Source organism: Hyperolius riggenbachi, chromosome 6 (assembly GCF_040937935.1).
Source record: "Hyperolius riggenbachi isolate aHypRig1 chromosome 6, aHypRig1.pri, whole genome shotgun sequence".
In the NCBI taxonomy this organism is placed as follows: Eukaryota; Metazoa; Chordata; class Amphibia; order Anura; family Hyperoliidae; genus Hyperolius; species Hyperolius riggenbachi.
This window is the reverse complement of record NC_090651.1, coordinates 273,425,307-273,446,840: the sequence shown is the minus strand read 5'-3', so window position 1 is coordinate 273,446,840 and position 21,534 is coordinate 273,425,307. Positions and strand designations below refer to the sequence as shown.

Below are 21,534 nucleotides of genomic sequence, written 5' to 3'. Positions count from 1 at the left end.
TGGCTACGCCACTGGTTGCTGGGTAAAATCCGGCACAGCGTCTGCCCCTTTAGATCGCTGCTGGCCACAACTTTCACTGTGCGGTGGAAGATATTATGTTATTATGTGGGTGCATTTGGGCTGGTCACTAGGTGTGCCATTGCTGGATCTAGTCCGGCACGGCATCACCCTATGTGGTCAAACTGTCAGACTTTGGATCCCTGCTGTGCCGCGTAATTACGCTGGTGTGTGTGCAAGAGGGTGGATGTTCTGTGTGTGAGCTGGTACCGGCTCTGCCCCCTTCCTCCGATGCTGGTTTGCCTTCTCACTCAAATGAGATGAGGTAGAGACCCACTCGAGCACTCACTGGATCACCCACGCCCCTTTCCACTGGAAAAAAGTATGTGATTTAGAAACTGGATTGGAAAGGGTTCAAAAATAATACAAACTCAAAAGACATAACATTTATTCATTCATTTTTTAACAATCACTATAAAGTGATATCTAAATACTCCCATCCTTCTGTATGAGCAATGTACAACTACTAAACAGGTCTGTGCTCATCAACTGAGGGTATTAAATCGGTTGAAACCTATATAGAGCTCTGGGTGATGAGTGAAGACCTGTTTGCTGATTGTGTTCTATACAAACCTTGGGATCAGGCTTACTATCTCTAAACTGTAAATTCACAGGAACAGGGACCGCCCCCTAGTGTTTCTTGTTTTTGTTGTGCTTTATCAAATGAACATGTACCAGTATTGGCAAGGTTTCAAAGTACATATCAGTAGCAAGTATTTGTACTTGAGTTGCTGAATGTCCTGATTGGGCAGCATCAGCTCTACACTCAGCTGATCTTTTTCAGTTTCTCCCTCTGCTCTGTTGCTTCTGCCTGACTCACGGAGCACAGAGCTTGCCTGCTGTTAGTCTGTGTGTGCTGTCACGCCCCTTACTTAAAGCGGAACTGAAGATTGGTTTAAAACAATCAGTTTCACTTACCTGGAGCTTCCCCAAGCCCTCTGCAGCCATCCTGTCCCGCGCTGGTCCTCTATGATCCTTTATTCTCCTGCCGCGGTCCAGTTTCGTTACTGCACAAAACTGCACTGCGGCGGGAGAAAGGAGGATCATAGAGGAACGGAGCGGGACAGGACGGCTGCAGAGGGCTTGGGGAAGACCCAGGTAAGTGAAACTGACGAAACTGTACTGCGGCGGGAGAAAGGAAGATCATAGAGGTACGGAGCAGGACAGGACGGCTGCAGAGGGCTTGGGGAAGTCCCAGTTAAATGAAACGGATTGTTTTTAACCAATCTTCAGTTCCGCTTTAAATATGCACTCCTCTTTCCTAGCCCCGCCTCTTTTCGATGTGCCGTTTTGCCCTCTGATTTCCCTGTGCAGGTAAGATGCAGTTTATTGCTTTGTATTTATAACTGAGGAAAGCATGGTGTGTGCGTGTGTGAGTTTATATGTGCATGCGTATGTGAGTGAGTGCGCATGCTGCCCCAGCCAGCCACCTTTAGCTGTTGGTACCCAGCCACCCACCTACACATTCGCATCCGCAACACCTATCAGCACCCATTCACTCGCCTGTCAGCATCCAGCCCAAAACGTGCCCTGACAAGACCTTGCATGATTAAAGAGAGCCTGATGTGATTTAAAATACCTGTTTTAGTCATCAGGCCATTTCAGCATTATAATCTGACTGATTCGCCGCGACAGTGCGGCAGAATGAGGTTTTAATCGGGGGAAAAATTCGGGGCTCCTTCCTGGTAGAGGCAGAGCTTTGTGCAGTAGCTTTGCCTCTGCTTGCGTCAATCTCTTTGAACGACTGATAGATTTATAAGGTTCTGCACCTTAGCAGTGCATTGCAATGAGATCCATTAGAATAACACGCAGCATGCTGTGCAGCACCAGACAACGTGTGCATTTACAGTTCAGTGAAGTATAGTTTTCATGTATTGTATGCTTCACCATATGCCTAGCATTGCACGTGGACAGCGTGATGTGATTTTTCCCCTCCGCAGCAATCCTATTTTTACTGGTACACAACACAATGCCCCAGTGTGAAACTAGCCTAAAGGTGCGTACACACGCACTACTATAGAGAACGACGGGTCCGTCAGACCCTCCCGCTGGGCGGTCGTTCTCCCGACAGTAGTGCGTGTGTACTGTCTGTCTGCAGACTGATAAGGCTGTTTCTGAACGACCGCTCAGCGGGAGGGTCTGACGGACCCGTCGTTCTCTATAGTAGTGCGTGTGTACGCACCTTAAACAATGACATTGTTATTTGCATTGCTGATTTTAGTCTCATATAAAAACACTAGCTCAGGGCTCTGTATTCAGTACAAGCCAGCTCCGGAGCCAGTATGCATATATTGTGATGAGTGAACATGTTTCAGCACTGTTCCTCACACCTTTGCGGACTTTTGCCAAGAACAATATTTCTAGTGAACTGCACTTAAGTCTATGGAGAGGAGACCTTAGGTTAGTAGAGACCCTGTAGTGGATAGAAGTACACAAATTCACTTCTATATCCTTAGAGAAGTGTTTAGTTAAATTAATGTTGCTGTTTCTTATCCTGTAAAAGTTCTACTTTTCCTAATCCAGCCTGCTGAACACCGTGTTGAAATTCACCCATTGCAAGGTCAGATCTACAGCTCTGCACATCTTTGCTGACTCCCCCAACCCCTACTTTTTGATGTCAAGCTGACTGTTATGTGTGTGCACTGTGCAGAGATGAGCTGAATACACAGAGCAGCTGTCTTGTTTCTCCCTAAACCAGAGCTGTCAGCATAACTTATTAAGAGCAAGAGGGGTAAGAAGGGACTTAGCAGAGAGGCTAGGCAGTTCTGACAATGCTGACAATGCTATGCTACAATCTCAACACAGTTTTAAACTGGATGTATCAGGAAGAGGAAAACATTTACAGGATGAAATACAGCAACAGTACTTTTAGTAAACACTTTTCTTTTAGAATATAGGTCTGGATTCATATACTTGGATTGACATACTTGGATCAGCTATGGGGTCCCTTCAGTCCCTTCCACACCTAGGCCAAATAGACAAATGTCTGCAAAGTGCATTCCGTCCACTCTGTCTCTATTTCTGGCATCTCCAGCAGAGCATCAGAAAACCCAACAAACCCAACATTATATCCAGGCATTCAAAGAATAAATCCCAATCTAGAGACACCAGCTGCTGATTGGCTGTAGGCACCTATAAACCACATAGAAAGGCATAGTGGTATGTGCCCTCACTTTTGCTCTATGAATGTGCCACATTGGATGCACCTTCTAAGCAAATGTACTCTGGTTAGTTGTACTGCGTCATTCTAGACTGGGGATCACTAAAAACTGGTCAGAGTGCCCATGCCAGTCTCTGATAGCTGTCATAGTGGATGTATTGGAACTTTGCCATTGTATTGGCAACTATGCTTGAACATTTGGCATTGTCGGTATCTATATGAGATTGTACTGCCCATCTACCCAATGCATCAGGATATGCTATTTATATTTGGCTATTGATTGTGAGCATAGTAGAATATCAGTAATATTACCAATTATTATTTTATTTTTTGCATTAATTTGTGTTTATATAGTGCTGACATTTTTTTCTTATATTGTCCTCAGAGGAGCTCACAATCTAATCCCTACCATAGTCATATGGCAATTGTAATCTAGGGCCAATTTAGGTGGTAAGCCAATTAACTTATCTGTATGTTTTTGGGATGTGGGAGGAAGCTGGTGTGTCCAGAGGAAACCCACACAGACACGGGGAGAACATACAAACTCTGTGCAAATAGTGCTCCGGCTGAGATATGGACCGGGGACGCAGCGCTGCAAAGTGAGAGCGCTATCCACTACAACACTATGCTGCCCGCGATACTGATACCAATATTCTACTATAGTGAATAGTAGAATATTAATAAAATTAACGATATTCTACTACCACTATTTTGTGCCCATTTTCTTTGCACCTCTTTTGCATAGACGCCCCGTGTAAACCATGCACATGGCTTGTGTGTACCAGAAGCAGAATTCTCCATTCCACTAACCTCAGTGAGTGCAACTCCAGCCTGCCAGTGACAATAAAGTATCTTCTTAAGACCAGACAGCATTAGCCCCACCACAACCACAACACCCCTCTGACACCAAACTCCCCGCTGCATTTGTTTTTATAAATGTCACAGGCCATGGGTGAAATAAATAAAGCAATGAAAATAATGAAAAATAGTAGATACATAGATAAAAACTCACAATGTGTCTTGTTAATTGTCTGTTTTTTGACTTCCCCGAGCTGAAAAAGATAACGAGCGGGAAAAAAACCTCAGAATTCAAAAGAAAACAGTTGACAATATGAAATATTATATACATTTTGTATGCAAATGTATGCAGCTTGAAAATAGACCAATCAAGTCCCACCAAGGTTTAAATCTGTTGGTCCATTTTCAACCCGCATCTCATTGATCATCCCGAGTCCACAAGTCACTTCCCCACACATAAAACTAAAACATGTAAACTAAGCCCACATTTCTAATACTGTTTAATAGATTCCTAACAAAAATACCAGGTAAGTACACATCTACGCTGTGGTCATAAGGACTTTCTGACAGATGGCAACACTCATTAGCTGTATTTATTTTGATTTCTCCATCAAAGTTTCTCTGCTGATTCACTCAGTTAATAATGCACATTATACCAGCTAAATATATGTTGTATGTATAAACACAAATTACGCAATCTACGTAACACCCGCTAACCTATACCTATATCAGTATAGTAGTTTAGTGTATCAGGCCCTATGTGTGAAAGTGACAGCGACCTTTTAATATGCGAGGAAGTGACAGGTATACTTTAATAAATATAATTTTAAGTTACCTTTTGAGACGATGAGATTTTCAGCCTGAGCTTCTTCATCTCCTGGAGCCCTAGAAAAGGTAAAACAAAGATATAGTTATTCAAAAGACTTGTATCCCAAACTTAACCATGTGGTCACTTTAATGATTTTCTAAAAACTGAAAAAGCAAAATGATTTTGGACTCATCCATCATCCAGGCAGTAATATTGTTTTAACTCCTAAATTGTAAGGTAAGTTGTAAGGTAGCCAGAAATTATTGCACTAGACCTTACAAACATTATCTCCATGATTTGAAATTGATTAGAAAATAGTGATAATTGTCCTCTCCAAGTAAGCCATCTCCAAAACAAAGGAAGGTGGGAGCGCAAGATCACTAACATCCACCAACTTCGTCATGGCTCTAGTAAACTCCTATTCTCCAAAAAAATTAGAGAGCCTGAGACGGTGAGGTAGAGAAAAATTATACACACCTGGGGATTCCTCCAGCCCCCTCCAGGCTGATAAGTTCCTCGCTGTCCTCTTCCACCTCCAGTATCTTCTGCAATATACCCTGGAAAGTCTTCCGGTCCGGGGCATACTGCGCATGCGCGGGCACCCCGTCGCCTGCACCAACTGGAGGACTTTTTGGGGCCAGTAAGAGAAGATCCAGGAGTCGGGAGGAGGACGGCCAGGGAGCGAAAGATGCCTGGAGGGGGCTTGAGGAAGTCCCAGGTGTGTATAAACACCCCCCCCCCCCCGGTACACTTTAAAGTGAACCAGAGACGAAGCACCCTCATGTATTTTACCATATATATCAGTGGGAACATTAGAGAAAACACCTACCCTGCTGTCTGTTTCATTTTTAACTGTTCAGCTTGCTTCTAATCAGCCCTGATAAAATCCCCGACTTAGCATTCAGTCTGGTTTTGCTATAATGACTCAGCTATAATGATTCCTGAGCAGAGCCACAAGAGGGCAGGCTTGGGCTTGAGAAGACACCAGAGAACACAGACTCAGCTATAATAATTCCTGAGCAAAGCCAGACTGAATGCTCAGTCGGGGATTTTATCATGCCTGATGAGAAGCAAGTTGAACAGTTAAAAATGAAACAGAGAGCAGGGTGTTTTCTCTAATGTCCCCACTGATATATATGGTGAAATACATGAGGTTGCATCGTCTCTGTTTCACTTTAAGGGAGTGCTGGAAAATTATGGTGGGCACACAAAGTATTGGCACTTTAGTTATACAGTTATACAAGCTGTACACTGACTACTTTACATTCTTTTTAAGTGTCATATGATCAGTGTTGTCACTCTGCCATCTAAAGGCGCGTACACATGCCGGACTTTTTCAAACTACAGGTCGATATACACATGTGAGTTGCACGTGAGTACAAGCTGTCATCAGACTGATCTGTTCGGCAGGAAAGGCATGATACCTCTACTTGCCAAACATCTCCCAATTCTATATCAACATGCAGCAAAAGCATTTATTACCCAGTACCACACTACCATATCTCTTCCATATTTTATCTCCTGTTATCCCATGTCTTAAAAGGAAATCTAAAAAGCTAAAAAAGAAAAACCAGTTAAACTTATGTGGAGCGTCTTGCAGCCCCCTGGAGTCATCCTGTGCCCGCGGCCTGCATCTAACTCCCTCCGGGCAGCAGCAGCGACCCCTACAAAACTGGCCATCGCTGACAGTCGCCAACTACTGTGCATGCACAGCCCCGAGGCGCGCGCATCCTGAATCTCAGCTGTTTAGGCTAGTGACCTCATCTCCCCATCTCCTCCTGCTGTCATATTTTCTATTTGCTGTGTTTGTAACTTGAATCTGTAATTCACTGTATAAAGCAGCATAATATGTTGATAGCTGCCCTGGAAGCTTGCAGGTTAATGATTTACCTTTGTTTCTGGTTAAGGTTATTGCATCTGCACCTCCGGCCTGTGAAGAAGAAGGAAGGGGGAAAAGAAACAATATAAATACATCAACGATTACTGAGGTGTATAACAAGCAGATCAAACAAAACAAAATAAAAAAAATGGTCGTAGCCTATGGTGACCACGCTGCTGTGGGGAAAATGTCCGGTTTTCCTCCAGTTCCCTGTGCTTTTTATAATCAGCCCTAACGTTTGAATTTTGATGATTGGAGAGCTGATTTACAAAGTCTGGAACCGAGACGATCAGAGTGGAGCTGCTGCCTAAGGCAACCATTCAGATATGGTGCTAAGGAGAAGCATCCATTTATCACAAGAAGTGCTACTGTGAGCTCGAGAATAAACAGCTCAAGCAGTTAATCCCGCTCACGGCTTCACTGGCTTTTAATAAAGTCAGAACATCCCGAGATACATTTCTTTCAAGTGTTTCAAGGATGTAGAGGTGACCCTTGTATGTAAGACTGTGATCTGTATTGAGTAGTTGCGTTTATGTATTCAGCTCTACAGTAATTATGTCATTCGTTTCCTATTTGTTTTTCTTTTTCCTCTATTTCTCTTTATTGTTGGCCGGTTAAAACTACTGATGACTCATTTTTACAATGTAAAGAGTGTTAGTGAAAGTACATTACATAATTCATCAGGGGCCTCATTTTAAGTTAGTACAGTATAAGCAAACTAAGGGTGGCCATACACTGGTCGATTTGCAATCAGATCGACCAACAGATAGATCCCTCTCTGATCGAATCTGATCAGAGAGGGATCATATGGCTGCTTTTACGACAAACAGAGTGTGAATCGATTTCAGCATGAAACCGATCACAATCTGTGAAGCTGCCGCCCACCCTCCATACATTACATGATCCGGCCGGCGCGAGTCCCCCGGTCTCCGCTGTCTCTTCTCTGCTCTGGGCTCCAGCTTCACTGTACTTCCTGTCCGGGAAGTTTAAACAGTAGAGGGCGCTCTACTGTTTTAACTTTCTGTCCGGACAGGAAGAAGTGAAGCCTGCCGGAGCCCAGAAGGAGCAGCGGTGACAGCAGGGATACGCGCCGGCCAGATCAGGTAATGTATTGCCGCTTGTGTCGGTCGTCGGACATTCGAACGCCGCTATCGACACACTCCTGACCCGCCGGCGATCAAGTGAAATCTTCCGCACGGTCGGATCGACAGGAACGAACGGAAATCGATCGTTCTGTCAGCGTTTACGCAATGATTTCACAGCAGATTCGATCACAGTGATCAAATCTGCTGTATATCGGCGGGAAAATCGTTAGGTGTATGGGCCCCTTAACACTTTAACAAGAGGTTTTATTACATATAGAAATAGCAGTGCTTGAAAATTTGTAAAGCCTTTAAAAATTCTGTACATTTCCATATGATTGTGACCAAAACATAATCTGATTTTAGGCCTTGTTTACATCTAAAAACGAAAAACGCAAGCGTTTTGCGTTTTTGTGTCTGGTTTTTAGCACCCCCGGTGCTCCACTGCACTCTGCGTTTTTGTTAAAAGTGCTTTTCTAAGCCCTTTTACAGAGCGTTTTTTTTCATTCACTGCCTGACGCAAGTCAGTAAGTGAACTCTTTGACCTGGAAAATAATAAATACAATGTATTTATTCTTAAAAAACGCGAATGCAATCACTGCACAAAGCGATTTTATGAGCGGTTTGCCTTTTTCCTATACCTTCCATTACAGCAAAAACTCCCCAAAAAATGGTACAGGCACCACTTTGCGGACCGCAAAACGGACGCAACCCGCTGATATGAACCTTCTCATAAAGATTCATTTCACAAGCGTTTTGTGGGTGATTTTGAAAATTGCCTGCGCTGGAAAAAAGGCAGAAAATGTGCGAACAAGCCCTCAAAGTGTACCTAAGGTAGAACAAAATAAAAATGTAGTTAGTTATCAATGAAGAGGGAACCTTCTGGATCCCTCTTGCTTCCCATGTCCTCCTCATGCCCACCATTGCCCCACACGGACACTCTGAACATATCTGGCAAAAGCTTGTTGGATATATTCTCATAGCAGTGCTGGTACAAGGCGGAGATCGTGTCCACCAGTACGGCCGTGCCTGCGCAGTAAGCCGGAGCTGCTTGATCACAAGTGGATCTGTGCGACTGCGCATGTGTGGCTGTACTTGTGCAGGCGCAGTAAAGCCATGCTTGTGCATATAAGGGTAGCATGGTCGCGGTCTATAAAAGGGTCCCAAGGCAACAGCGGTTGTCTACAGGAGGAAGTGGGAAACGTCTGGAAGATCCAGAGGCTTCCCTCTACATAGGTAAGAAGCTAACTTTTTTTTAAATTTCATATAGTTCTCTTTAACTCCTTCCCGACCATCTAATGCAGATAGGCGTCGGGAAGGTGGCAGCCCCAGGACCACCTAACGCCAAAAGGCGTCAAATCCTGGGGCAGGGTTTTGCAGGGGATCGCGCCCACTGACATCAGTCTTCCAGCTGCGATTTACTGCTAGCAGGTTGTTTGATGGCAAACCGCCATCTATTTACATTGCAATCTACAGCAGCGCTGTACTGGAGAGGCTCAGGGAGCGATCAGCTCTCATAGGCTGATGCCTATGAGAGCTGATCGCTGTGATTTGCTGGTCGGGGGAAGGAGGGAGAGTAGTATTAAAAATAATTTTGAAAAATAGCGAAATTTATTTAACCCTCCTGGCGGTTTGTCAAAATCCGCCAGGGGGCAGCAAATAAGTTTTTTTAAATTTTTTTTTTTTTCATGTAGCGAGACGAGGTCTCGCTACATGATAGCCGCTGCTCAGCGGCATCCCCCCAGCCCCTCCGATCGCCGCCGGCGATGGGAGATCAAGAGATCCCGTTCAAAGAACGGGATCTCTTGGAGGGCTTCCCCCGTCGCCATGGTGGCGGGGCGGGATGACGTCACCGACGTCATCGACATCGTGACGTCAAAGGGGACTCCGATCCACCCCACGGCGCTGCCTGGCACTGATTGGCCAGGCAGCGCACGGGGTCTGGGGGGGGCGGCTGCGGCGACGCGTATAGCGGCGGATCGGCGGCGATCGGGCACTGCACGCAGCTAGCTGCGTGCAGCAAAAAAAAAATTATGCAAATCGGCCCAGCGGGGCCTGAGCGGTGCCTCCCGGCGGCATAGCCCGTGCTCAGCACGGGCTTACCGCCAGGGAGGTTAAAAAAACCCAAATAAATAAACATTGCAGCAGCGATCAGAGCCCACCAACAGAAACTCTGTTAGTGGGTAGAAAACGGAGAGGGGGGGAATTCATTTGTGTGCTCGGTTGTGTGGCTCTTCAGTGAGCCATTAAGATTCCAGAGCACTTATTTGTAAAAAATAGCCTGGTCACTGGGGGGTGTAAGCCTGTGGCCCTTAAGTGGTTAAAATAATCAGTCCAAATAGGTGCACACCAGTGCTAAGGCAATCATTAATCAAATTAGCAGGTAGAATGAAGATCTCATGAGCAGTTTGTGTTTATGCATATGTGGCTGCATAATGCTTCTCTAGTAGTGTATGGCACTAGTATAAACCACTGTATGCCAAACTGAGTACTCATGTGGCTGGAGTGGATTGCTGAGTGGCTCTGCTAGTGGCCAGTATTGAGTAGATTGATACCGCTGATAAACAAGGAATGAGGGATTGTCTGACTAATGGGGATGTTACAGTAAAGGGGCCATCACTTAATTTTGCAGGCAGCTCTACCTTTGGAATTTCGTCAGATTCAGAATTCGTCAATTCCCACCATTCCTAATTATGATTTTTCTGTGTATGTCTTCTTGTGCTTTAACTGATGTGTAATTATGTAGGTTTAGCACATGGGGCCCAGCGTGTAAATATTTGATTCGTTGATCGTGTTGGGAAACAGGGATACAGTTTCACACTTACTCAGAATCAGCAGGATCCCTAGTGCAAACAGGACCACTGCAAAAACCAGTCCTCCAATCCGTAAACTTTCATAATCTGCACAGAGACAAATACAGCATCAAGTTTTGTCTTTCATACCTGTATCAGCTACCAAAAGACATGACACAGTAACATGTAAAGAAATACATCACAATTGGAAAATCTGCTTAACTCAACGGTCACAAATCTAATGGTGGACTGGGCCACGTCCTATCCTTTAATTCATTAAGAAAGGTGGCCATATACACATAGATTGCAGCCCACTTTCACTCCTTGTGTCAAAAAATAAATGGAGAAATTGCAGAGCAGTAGTGCAGTATATTCCCCCATCACTTGTTGGCGCTCCAGGCACTTCTTCCACCTCCAATGTACTGCGCATGTCAGACGTTACATACACATGCAGTACATTGGAAGGGGAGCAGCAGGGTGGAAGTGTCCCCGGCTAAGCCTGCACAAGTGCTGGGGGCTTGTAGGTGCTAAACTGCTGTAAGAGCAGCAAAGAAAAGTAAAATAAATATCACCTGTGGTTTAAGCTGACGAGGTAGCTGTGGACAGTTGAAACTTACCAGCGTTTCTTCCACAGACTCGCAGGAAGAGTATAATATTGGAGCTAGGGTGGCAGCTGCATTTTGTGTCCCCTGCAAGTGAGTAATCTGTTCTGCAGCTCCATCGGAAATGCGTGATTGGAGCAGTTAAGCCAGCTTTTAACATTCTTTTATTTTTATTTCTTTCCACTTTATAACACATAAATAATTGCTTGTACGGGTGTTATTGTTTAAAAATTCCCCTTTAAGATGGGACCTAGTAAATCAGGCCCATGGTGTATGTAATATGACTAATCTTTAGTAATAGGAATAAGCATCTCTCCTGGTTGCAGCATTAGCATTCTTGCACCAGCAGAGGGCTCTGTTTGCTCTTATCCAAGGATTCAGCTCCACTAATACCTTGTTGTCAGTTTGTCAGTTGGCAGCATGAGATATTTGCATCTCTCTGTTCTCAAACAAGTGCTGTGCTTACTTCAAGCTGCGCTGGGCTTCCAGCTTCTGATTTTGTCCTGTGAAGGTCATCTTTGTTCTTTACACTTCTGTTTAGTGGAAGAAGAGACAGCACTCCACTGGCTGCAATCAAGGTGCTATGTATTCACGAACAAGAACACTACATGTTACGGAGGAACAGCCTCCTTCATCAGGTGGTTTTTACACCTGATGAAGGAGGGTGTTCCTCCGTAACATGTAGTGTTCTTGTTCGTGAATACATAGCACCTTGATTGCAGCCAGTGGAGTGCCGTCTCTTCTTTCATGTTTGATGGGTCACAAGCTGTATGAGCAATCCAGCTGAGGCAAGGCATAGTGTTTCAAGTAGTTACTACTTGAGTTGCTGCTTATCCAACATCATTCTCTCTGTTGTCTGTTTAGTGGAACCCTGTTCCTTTTTAGTTCTGAGGTTGAGCTGATTTGGCTCACTATTCTAGATGGATCAGTCCGTCTTTTCTTACAGTTTGATTAGCTATGAAATTAATTTTCCTGTATAGAATGTGTTCAGTGGAAATATTCATAATCACCCCTGTAGGCTACTTTTGCCGTGGAATAGAGACACATAAGTGCAGACCTCCCAACTTTTTGAGATAAGAAAGAGGGACACTTAAGCCATGCCCCTGCCAAACCCATAATCACGCCCAGTCACACCCATTGTCATGCATACCATAAAGATTTCATAAGTAAAATATGTTGTTTTATAATTCAAACCACACTGGTCCTTTCTATCCTGGTTCATTTTCCTTCATATTAACATTTTGAAATTAGTAATATATCAATGTAAAGGATGGGAATAAAGTTTAGAGTCAGTCAAACACATTTTTTTAGTAGAGAAATATATAGATTTACATAGAAAGAGTGACACAGTCCTGAACTATGGGGTGAAGTCAACCCCTGAAAAATCAATCCACACCATAATCGCCCCACCACCAAACTTCACACTTGGCACAATGCAGTTAAACAAGTACTGTTTGCATCCTCCAAACCTAGACTCGTCCATTGGATTGACAGCATGATTTGTCATTTCCAAAAAACGCATCTCCATGGCTCTAGAGTCCAATGGCAGCATGCTTTACACCACTGCATCCACCACCTTACATTGCACCTAGTGATGTAAGGCTTAGATACAGCTGCTCAGCCATGGAAACCCATTTCACGGAGCACTCTAACTCAAGACAGTGACAGTGCAAGGATAGTGTGTAAACTTATGGTCATACAAAGTTTGTAGTTACTGATTCTGCAGAAAGTTGGTGACTTCTGCACACCGTGTGCTGAGTTGCTTTTGTTCCCAATTGTTTCCACCTTGTGATAGTACAACTATCCGATGGCTGCGGGTTATTTAGCAGTGAGGATATTTAATGAATGAACTTATTGCACAGGTGGCATCCTATGCCATGCTGGCCGAGCTCCTGAGAGCAACCCCTTCTTACACAACTAATTGTGGGTAGCAAATAGTTAGATAATCATACAGTATGTTCAAAAGCAGTGACCAACACCCTTTCAGCATGATGGACAACTCTAAGGCCTCGTTCACATCATTTAGCACTGATGGCTGTGCGATTGGAACGCAACGCGTCCGATCGCACGCCATCTGCGCTGCGATTCCCAAAAATGCAGCAGCGCGTTAACGCATCACGCTGCTGTGCAGCACATATAATGGGAACGGTAGAAGGGCTGCCTATGCCCTTCTACCGTTCTTGCGCGTCGCACACTATGCGTGCTGCCAAAATACGCACGGCAGCGCGCATAGTTTGAATGAGCCCTAAAAGTTTAGGTAACACAGGAAGCCACTGACTGGTTTCACCATCATTTTCAGGGAGCCCAGACTGGCCATCATACTGAAAAAAGGAATGCCTGCCGAAGGTGTAAGAAAAACGAATCAGCTGCTGCTGTGTCTGCTCTGCTAGTCCTAGAGCAGGAGAATGTAGACATTGATGCTCCAATAACATCATAGCACACATCTCTCTCCAGCTTCCAAAACGTGAAAAAAATCAATTTAACATTCACACCTGCTGCCAATGGTTTTCTCCTGTTCGAACAATCAAGGATATATGGAGAATTTCCCTTTCAACATTGCAATCACCTGTCTCTAACACCTTTAGCCCTACACCCTGAACAAGCATGCAGGTCAAATGTTTCTGACTGAAATCCTGGATTAGCAGCAGAGCTGGATTAAGCTGTAATGGCAATGTAGTAGATTTGGGGCCCCCTTGTGGTCCTTTTGGTAAATTGAACTGGAGAAATGTCAAAAAATGTGGTAGGTGTGCCTCTTGACACCTTCTAGGCCTCAAGCTACTGCCTAGGTTGCCTGGTGGATGATCCTGCTCTGATTAGCAGCATGCATGTCTCAGGTGTGCAAGCCAAAGAGATCAGCAGGACAGCCAGGCAAATGGTATTGTAAAAGGACAGCGACTCTGTCTGGTTGGTCTGATTCCAAGCTGCATACAATTAACATTACATTTGCATCCACTCTATTATTAGTATCTCATTAACCATGTCTATCAATGAATTACAACCTCAGGTATTTATTGATCTTCACCTCCTTTTCTCATACTCAAAGTTCATATTCCACCCCTTGGTGTCCCTGAGACAGGAAGTCACAGAAAGAGAAATACTGTAACATCTTAACACAACCCCGATTCAGATCCATTTTTTGTTGTCTTATAACAATTTAATATAGATTATATGCAGACGGCAATTGTCTTACCATAATGAAATGGATCTGGTTCACTTCTTTTTTCACTGACACCTGTTCAAATAAACAAATACACTTATTGATACATAAACAACAGTCATAATAATAAATAATAAAATGTAATGGCAAATAAATCACATGCAGGTAGCCCACATCTATCTATCTATCTATCTATCTATCTATCTATCTATCTATCTATCTATCTATCTATCTAACCACTTCACCAATAAGGGGATTTCCCTTAAAATCCAGACCAATTTTCACATTTTAGAGTTGCTTCCATTAATTTGGCAATAACTGTATAACTACTTATCACACCTAAATGATCTATACATTGTTTTTTTCGCCACAAATTAGACTTTATTTGTGGTACTTTTTGCTAAGAATTATTTTATTTTGTATGATTTTTAAGGGAATAAGAAGAAAAAAATAATAATTTTTCAGTTTCAGCCATTATAGTTTTAAAATAAAACGTGCTAGTGTAGATAAATCCTCCACATTTTATTTGCCCATTGTCCTGGTTATTGCAACATTAAATTGTGTCTCTAGTACAATGCATGGTGACAATATTTTATTTAGAAATGCATTTTTTACATTTTTTATTTTGGGTTTTCTCATTGTACACTATCAATAATTACAAGCCCTTATTTGCACATTAATAATAGTAATGCACCTTTATAGCATACATATTTTAAATGCTAAGTCCCTAAGGTAACAATTTATGTATAGGGCTTTTAAATTCCGTCACTTTGTCTCTCGCTCTGGTTATGTGTGTGTTATATGGGGAGAGGGCAGACTAATACTGGATGGGGCACCTCTGACTACCTTATACTGTAGGGCACCTCTGACTATTACTGTGGGGGCACATCTGACTACCATATACTGTGTATGTGTAGGGGGGCACCTCTGGATACCTTATACAGGACGGGTCACAACTGGTTACTGACTCCTCTCCCACACCTTATTTCCTAATTGGCAGAGTGGCCCAGCAAAGATTTACCTGCTCCAGCGCTGGGTCGCTCTTCATAGCATACCTCTGCTTCGCACTACTCCTGATGCATGTCACTGAACATAGCGGTACCGGTAAACGTCAGAGTGGACTGATTTGGTGCTGGTAAAGCTCTGTTGGGCTTCTCTGCCAATTAGGGGAGAAAGTGTGTGTGTGTGTTAAGTGGGGGGAGGGCAGGGAGACAGGTTGTCTTGGTGTTCGCTCTAGCCTGTGTAGTGCCTGATTTGGGCACCGCTATATGCGTAATGTTATTAGGTCTATAGCAGCGAGGTGGGACTTTCACTATAATTCGGGTGCCGGCAATAGCTGTACCCTGAGTTATGTGTCCCTCCAAGTTGCTACGACTCAGAAGGGGAATAGCATTTAACAACATTTCAGCAGCAGCAGGGTGAACCATCAATCGGCACACCCTGTGGGCAGAAATATTCATGCACCCCACACTTGTTTTGGGAACTGGGGAGCAAGGGTGGGAAGGGGAGTAATTTTGGCCACAAATGTTATGTTATGGGGAGGTGAATGGTGGCTGCATGTGTGTTGGGGGGGGGGGGGGGAGTGTTGTGTGTAGCCTGTGCTGGTTCACACAGAAGAGGCAGGCAGCGTGGCTAGAGACATCACGGACGGAGCAGCGCCGGGATGGGTGAGCGATTAATCTACAGCTACCAGTGCAGGTGCCCCGGGGAGCAGTGGGGGGAGACTGCGGGATCTTGCAGAAGATATTCATTAAGGGATTATTCCCCAAGATATACCAGTGTTTGTATTGTAGATGGTGGTTTGGCACCATTTTGGAACAAGCTCTGAACATTGTAACACAGAGAAATTTGCTCCGTAGATTTGATATGAAACTGACTCCTGATCTGGATTCAGACTCCATACAAGTAAGGATTTTATGAACTAGTGACCAAAATTTCTCATTGCAATATTCTCAAGCTGAGATCTTCTTTCTCCTGATGAAGTGAATAACCTGATGCGACGAAACACATTGGGTACTTTTAGCTTGGCTTTCTAATATATATATTTCTATAAGATGATGTGTATAAGGGAGCACTTCTCTTGTTTTTAACCTCCCTGGCGGTACGCAGTTTCAGATGCTGCGTCCGCGGGAGGATTTTTTTAAATAAAATTTGATTTAAATGCTTAAGCTAGCACTTCGCTAGCTAAATATGCCCCCAAGTCCTCCGGCACCCCTCTGATCCCCCCGATCGCCGCCGGCAATATTTACCCGTCCGTGATCCCGCGAGAGCTGCAGCTTCACTATTTAGCTTCAGTCGTCAACGTCATGCGCAGTCCCGATCCTCCCCATAGTGAAGCCTGGAGCTGATTGGGAGGTTGCACCATCGCGGGATCCCTGGGGGGTACGTATAACGGCGGTGATCAGGGGTAGAGCGGAGGCACTTGGGTGGCATATTTAGCTAGCGAAGTACTAGCTTAAAGGGGAACTGAAGAGAGAGGTATATGGAGGCTGTCCTGTTTATTACCTTTTAAGCAAAACCAGTTACCTGGCAGCCCTGCTGAGCCTCTGCCTCTAATACTATTAACCATAGCCCCTGAACAAGCATTCAGCAGATCAGGTGTTTCAGTGGTTCAGACTTTAAAGTCTGATCTGACAAGACTAGCTGCATGCTTGTTTCTGGTTTTATTCAGATACTACTGCAGAGAAATAGACCAGCAGGGCTGCCAGGCAACTGGTATTGATTAAAAGGAAATAAACATAACAGCCTCCATATAGCTCTCTCTTCAGTTCCCCTTTAAGCATTTAAAACAAATGTATTTATAAAAATCCTCAGGGGGCCATGCGATCCTCTCCGGTGGCTAGCCCGAACGTAGGTCGGGCTTACCGCCAGGGAGGTTAAACAAAATGAATGACCTACATCTCAGATTCTCTGTCTATACATAACATATGGGCCCCCGATCTGTCCTTTCTTTTTTTCAATGTTTATAGATGGACTAACAGATACTTTGTGCTAGTGGAGAAAAAGCAAAGGAGAAGGTCACACACTCTGCAAAGAGGCGGGATTGTAGTTTGTCCTAATGTAACAGGTCATCTAGATTCTGCTATAACTAGAATAAAAGATTTAAAAACGGGCGCTAGGGCTCGGCCGCGACCCCCTCACCCCCATCTCCAACCCCCCCCCCCCCCTCAAAGGCCGCATGCCTGCATGGCGGGAGGCGCACACGGCTCCTGCTCACATCGCAGCCGTGCACATGCGCAGGAGTGCAGCCTTGTGCACACACCAGTCCTCCTGCACCCGTCCTCCTGCTGTCCCAAGTCCGCCAGCGTATTGCACATGAGCGCTAGGAAAACGCACGGACACAGTGACACAGGAGGACACAAAGACACAGGGGTTTTATTATACAGGACGTTATATAGAACGTATCATCTAACTCTTTTTATATATTACTGTTTTATTAATAAACTAACGAAACTGAGCATGAAACTCATAGACTTATGAAACAAAACACATTTAGAAAGGAACGCCATCAAGGACTTGATTCACAAAGCGGTGCTAACTGTTAGCACGCCTGTGAAAACCCCCTTAGCACGTCTAAACAAGCTTTTCGCGCATAAAACTTTATGCGCATAAAACTTTACGCGCGTAAAACTTTACGCGCGCACTGCACAGAGTGCTCCGCGCGAAGTGCCCATTAAAGCCTATGGGACTTAGCGCGCATAAAACTTAGCGCGCGTAAAACTTTGCGCGCGCAAAGTTAGCGCGCGATCTGATTGAGAAATCCGGTGCTAACCTACTTAGCACCCTGGTTAGCACGTCTAAAGACTTTAGACGTGCTAAGCAGGTTAGCACCGCTTTGTGAATCAAGCCCCTAGTGTCTTAGGACTGAATATTGAATCTAAATAATATTTGTAATTTATACTTAAAAAATGTGCTTGAAGTTATCAGCTCAGAATGTTTCAAATTCTTTCTAAGTGCACTTGTACAGCAAAGTGGCCATGAGAACCCTCCAGATATGCTTACAGTACTATTTAATCGGGATGTTCTGCTGAGATTCAGCTGCAGAAGCCTCTGTTTCCATCTGCAATGCCTACATTGTAAACAAAGCATAGTGGCCACTGTGATGTCCACGAACTGTATGAGAAATGTAGGGGATAGAACAGACATTATGGCCATACATGCAGGGCCGGATTTCTGGAAAGGCCAGAAAGGCCACGGCCTAGGGCGATAAAATTAGATAAGATAAGAAGGGCGGCATGACTTGGAGAGAGAAGAGGTCATATGTCAAAGTAAATCATCTCCTCTGTTCCCGCAGCGCAGCCATCCAGCGCCCTGCTCTGCACTAATAGCTGAATTCCAGAGTTTCCCAATCCCTGCATCTCTCTCTCACTTCCTGATGTGTTAAAACAATCAGGATCAATCATAACGGTCATCTGATAATCCATTCCTTTCTTTGTATGATAGACTTACAGATCGATGTGAGAAATACCAGAGATTTACATTACAAAGCAGATAGAACTAAGTTCCGCTGAGTTTTGAGCATTCCCAAACATCAGTGAGCTCTGCAGTTTCTTCTCCTCTTTTTACAACTTTGACACTGACCTATCTAATTCTAATTTATGACTGTTGTTAAGACTTTTTTTTTCCTAGCTAGCAGTGGTCTCTTCTGTTCCTTAGTTAACTCTTTCCTGACTCATTTTCTGTGCTCCAGCTCCTAAAATCTATGAGACTGCAGGATAAAAATGCTGTTTTCTTCCCTTTCATTGCTAAATTGTCATTTTAAATGACACCTGAGCAGTGGTGCTCATCCAATATTTGGGTATCCGAACTACCCAGATAATCTAAACTTTTTCCACTATCTGAACTTTGAATAGCAATTCGAATATTTTTAAAATCTGAATAGCACTATCCGAGCAAACTCGAATTTCCCATCTGAGAGAGAAAGGGATTTTAAGTCCCCACATCATTAAAAAAACATGATGTTACATGCCTCATTTACCCTGAAAAACGTTTTAAAGGCAATTTAAATAAGCCTTCTTCAGACTTTGTTCCCGTATACGGCCAATATGTTAGAGCACACCACCATATGTACATTCAGCATTCAAAAGAGATGCATAGATTTTTCAGCAAATATAAATAAATGTCATTCAGATGCTTTAAAGTGAAGCTGAACTCTTGCACAGGAGTTAGGACAGAAGGAAAACAGAGAACTGTACCCTGTATGTATTTAGAGAGCCTGTCTAATTCCCCCTCCTCTGTGTCACAAGTTGTAATTTAATCTCTACACTGTGTCACCTGACTGCCAAAACAGCTAAGCTCATTTGAAAGCACAGGATGATAAAAATATGTCTGCTTCCATAAAAGCAGGAAGTAGACACACTGCAGATTTATTGCAGGATTTGTATCAGCTGTAACAAAGAAATGTTTTTATTTAAAGGTTATGTTGTTGCGTATCTTTTAGAGCAGAGAGGAAGTTCTGAGTTCAGGTCCACTCTAATTACAACAGAACAGCCAAAGTGGGTCCTAACAGGATGTTTGCTACTTACCTGTTCTCTGTTTTGGATGGGCTTCTCTCCATCGCACTGCCCTGCCACCTGTCTGTGGCTCTGACTGCAGCCAGTCGCACAGAGGACAAAGAAGCAGCGCATGCTCTGGCCACTCACGCTCCCTGTTACCTGTTTGTGGCTCTGACTGCAGCCAGTCGCACAGAGGACAAAGAAGCAGCACATGCTCTGGCTACTCGTGCTCCCTGTCACCTGTGTGTGGCTCTGACTGCAGCCAGTCTCACAGAGGACAAAGAAGCAGCGCATGCTCTGGCCACTCGTGCTCCCTGTCACCTGTGTGTGGCTCTGACTGCAGCCAGTCGCACAGAGGACAAAGAAGCAGCGCATGCTCTGGTCACTCGCGCTCCCTGTCACCTGTCTGTGGCTCCAACTGCAGCCAGTTGCACAGAGGACAAAGAAGCAGCGCATGCTCTGGCCACTCGTGCTCCCTGTCACCTGTGTGTGGCTCTGACTGCAGCCAGTCTCACAGAGGACAAAGAAGCAGCGCATGCTCTGGCCACTCGCACTCCCCTGTAATTTCTCGCTCCTGCCCAGATGTGCACAGCAACCAAGGCCGGTACAGTGTTATAATAATCTGAACATTTGTATAGCGCTTTTCTCCTGTCGGACTCAAAGCGCTCATATGTATTCTTGACAAGTACCAGTCATACATCAGCGTCATTTCTCAAGTATGCATGTCCTGAACACTATCGGCTGCTGTGCACATTCGGGCAAGAGCGCAAATTACAGGAATTATTTGTTGAATGGGGGGCAGAGCAGCACAACTGAAATGAGTCAATTGAAACTAATGATCGCTAGTCAGTGTTGGACAATTTTTTTGTAATTTTTTTTCGGGGGGGGGGGGGGCGCTTGGTGACTGCAGGCCTAGGGCACTGGAAAGTACAAATCCGGCCCTGCATACATGTTCCTAATCTGCCATGAAACAGTTTTGCCATGTTTACAGAGGAGTCGCTGCAAGACAGAGCTACGGTCTGCTGCAATCAGATCTTACAGAACCCATATCCCAGGTAGGGACTGATATAGACGTTTTTGACGGGCAAATACATAAGTACACTCAACAAGGAAAACATAACAGAAATGTACCCTGTATGTATTTAAAGAGACTCTGAAGCGAGAATAAATCTCGCTTCAGAGTTCATAGTTAGCAGGGGCATGTGTGCCCTGCTAAAACGCCGCTATCCCGTGGCTAAACGGGGGTCCCTTCACCCCCCCCCCTGCAAAATCAACGACCAACTTGGTCGTAAATTTTGCTCTTCCTGGAGGCAGGGCTAACGGCTGCAGCCCTGCCTCTCAGCGTGTCTATCAGACGCGCATCGCCGCCTCTCCCCCACCCTCTCAGTGAAGGAAGACTGAGAGGGGCGGGGGAGAGGCGGAGGTATGCGTCTGATAGACCCGCGGGAGGCAGGGCTGCGGCGGTTAGCCCTGCCCCAATGCGGAAACGCTCCCCCGCTGCACGGAGGGGGATTTGGGGGATCAGGGACCCCCGTTAAGCCGCGGGATAGCGGCGTTTTAGCAGGGGCACGCATGCCCCTGCTATCTATGAGGTCTGAAGCGAGATTTATTCTCGCTTCAGACTCTCTTTAAAGAGTTTAGCCTGTGTAATTCCCCTCATTTGTGTCGAATCACAAGTTGTAATTTGATCTCCCCGTGTCACAT

The 21,534-nt window shown here is 44.7% G+C and overlaps 1 protein-coding gene across 1 annotated transcript in view; it reads right to left on the bottom strand.

The window, feature by feature from the left end:
* The window catches only part of FXYD6 (FXYD domain containing ion transport regulator 6), a 232,128-nt gene that overhangs the window by 89,866 nt on the left and 120,728 nt on the right, over positions 1-21,534 (bottom strand). Inside the window, exons 3-7 of the mRNA XM_068242193.1 lie at positions 14,369-14,410; positions 10,610-10,684; positions 6,714-6,753; positions 4,851-4,900; positions 4,261-4,269 (exon numbers count right to left, since the gene is read on the bottom strand). Coding sequence (XP_068098294.1) covers positions 4,261-4,269; positions 4,851-4,900; positions 6,714-6,753; positions 10,610-10,684; positions 14,369-14,410 — 216 coding nt within the window. The remainder of the gene's footprint in view (positions 1-4,260; positions 4,270-4,850; positions 4,901-6,713; positions 6,754-10,609; positions 10,685-14,368; positions 14,411-21,534) is intronic.